Below are 2,082 nucleotides of genomic sequence, written 5' to 3' on the forward strand. Positions count from 1 at the left end.
GTAAGGGGGGGCTCTAAAGACTGAGGAAGAGCAGTGAGATCCTGAAAAGGAGGAAGGAGAAGCAATGTTCCAACATGGAGAATAAAAGGTTAAAGGCAGAGATGAAGCCAGAGGCTCTTCTGTCCGGCTGTAAGGCCCCCTGCTGGCCCTCTGCTGTAACTGCGCCGTCATCCACAGCCTGCATCTACAGGACGGACCTGCAGACCCTAAGCTGCAGACGCAGCAGTAGGCCGTTTGCTCCATAGTAAACTAATTCAGAAACAACCAGAGCAAAAAGACGCAGGAAACTCCCCAAACTCCAAAACATGTGACCCCGGAGGTCAGAGGTCGACTGGGAGGGGAAGTGAGACTTGGTGGCAAAGCCAAACCATCTGCTCTGCTAAGAGGATCTCCAACTTCTGTTTAGGAAGAAGGACGTTGCCATGGAGACCTTGTCTATAGAGGCAGCTGATAGAGGTCAGTGGGTTTATGGGTAAATACTGAGGGCCGCCCCTCCCCTATCAGAACGCTGCGTAACACTGACCGCTGTACGACGAAGCGCCATCAGTGGAGGTCAGCTCTCTACATCTGACCAATCAGATGGAGGCGTGACGGCGGGCTGAGATCCAACAGATATCAACACGGTGGATTTGTTTAGTTTTAAAAGTTTGTTCAAAAGGAAAAAAAAAGGAAATATAGTTCAAACCAATTTTCACATCCATGTTATTTCCATTTACTGATCTCCCCCCGAACTTTTAGCCCCGTTTTGGCGCGGGGGGGCGGAGCCTCAGGTGACGGGCTGTGGAATAATGACTGAACAACAAATAACCAGCTGTGGCATTCAGGGACCGTGGGAACTTTAATATGAATGATATCGGTTTTGAAAAATGACATCATCCACGGAGAGAAGCGGCCGGTTTGAATCCATGACGACATGTTAGAGGAGAAACTGTCATGGTGGCAGATCTGCAGCATCGTCTCCGAGTAAAAACTACAACCGCCATAAAAACTCAAATCATTTTAAGACTCAAAATAAACTAAGTTAAACTCAAATATCTATTTGGTTCATTAAGTTCCTTCTTCACAAACAGGTTCATGTTACTCAGAATCGGCTCGCCTCGGCGCTCCGGGCCCTCCGGGGCGCTCCCTCTGGGGCGCTCCCTCTGGGGCGCCCCCTCTGGGGCGCTCCCTCTGGGGCGCTCCCTCTGGGGCGCTCCCTCTGGGGCCCCTTGGCCCTCTGGGGCCCCATGGCCCTCTGGGGCCCCTTGGCCCTCTGGGGCCCCTTGGCCCTCTGGGGCGCTCTGCCTCCCAACATGCTTTTTTTAGTGTTAGTGGGACCCAGAGCCAGCAGGAGCAGAAAGAAGCAGAGGAGGATTTTAGGACATGGACTCGTTTTCAGCAGCTTGTACCTGTTGAGCGAAGAAACCAGACGTTGGATTGCTTTTCCATCGGAATCGACCACATCCTGCAGCAGACAGACGTCACAGCGCGACACGATCTGCTCGCACAAGGAAACAGCAACAAACATCGGTGAACAAAAACATTTGCTAACTTCTCATATTTTCCCTTTGATTTTGTTGGGATAAACTGGAGTCCCAAGATGGCGGAGGGCTCCAACTACAAGATTAACTGAATTAAATATTAGGAATTAATTAATAATTAATTTATTAATAATTTCTTTACATGAAACACATTAATAAAGAAAAAGATAAACAGGAAACACAAAGAGCTCCTAAAAGGCCGTCCAGCAATAGGTGTGTGTGTGCTCTCTGTTTCACCATCAGACCGAGGACCGTTTGACCAAAAGGGGACATTTAGCTTCTTTCATAGCAGTTAGCTTAAGGACTAACGGCTGGGTTAGGGTTAGTTAAGCTCTGGTAATGGTTAGTTAATAGTTACTGTTAGTAAAGCTCCGGTAATGGTTAGGGTAATAGTTGGGGCTATTTATGCTCTGGTAATGGTTAGTTAATAGTGAGGGTTAGTTAAGCACTGGTAATGGTTAGGTTAATAGTTACTGTTAGTTAAGCTCTGGTAATGGTTAGTTAATAGTTACTGTTAGTAAAGCTCCGGTAATGGTTAGGGTAATAGTTGGGGCTATTTATG

General features: G+C 47.8%; 1 protein-coding gene across 1 annotated transcript in view; it reads right to left on the reverse strand.

Annotated features, from left to right (window-relative positions):
- Positions 1 to 1,522, reverse strand: part of LOC107100869 (deoxyribonuclease gamma-like) — a 10,722-nt gene extending 9,200 nt beyond the window's left edge. The window contains exon 1 of the mRNA XM_015399531.1: positions 1,389 to 1,522. Coding sequence (XP_015255017.1) covers positions 1,389 to 1,507 — 119 coding nt within the window. The 5' untranslated portion in view covers positions 1,508 to 1,522. The remainder of the gene's footprint in view (positions 1 to 1,388) is intronic.
- Between the last annotated feature and the right edge of the window lie 560 nt (positions 1,523 to 2,082).

Source organism: Cyprinodon variegatus, unplaced genomic scaffold (assembly GCF_000732505.1).
Source record: "Cyprinodon variegatus isolate N-32 unplaced genomic scaffold, C_variegatus-1.0 Scaffold1022, whole genome shotgun sequence".
Classification (NCBI taxonomy): Eukaryota; Metazoa; Chordata; class Actinopteri; order Cyprinodontiformes; family Cyprinodontidae; genus Cyprinodon; species Cyprinodon variegatus.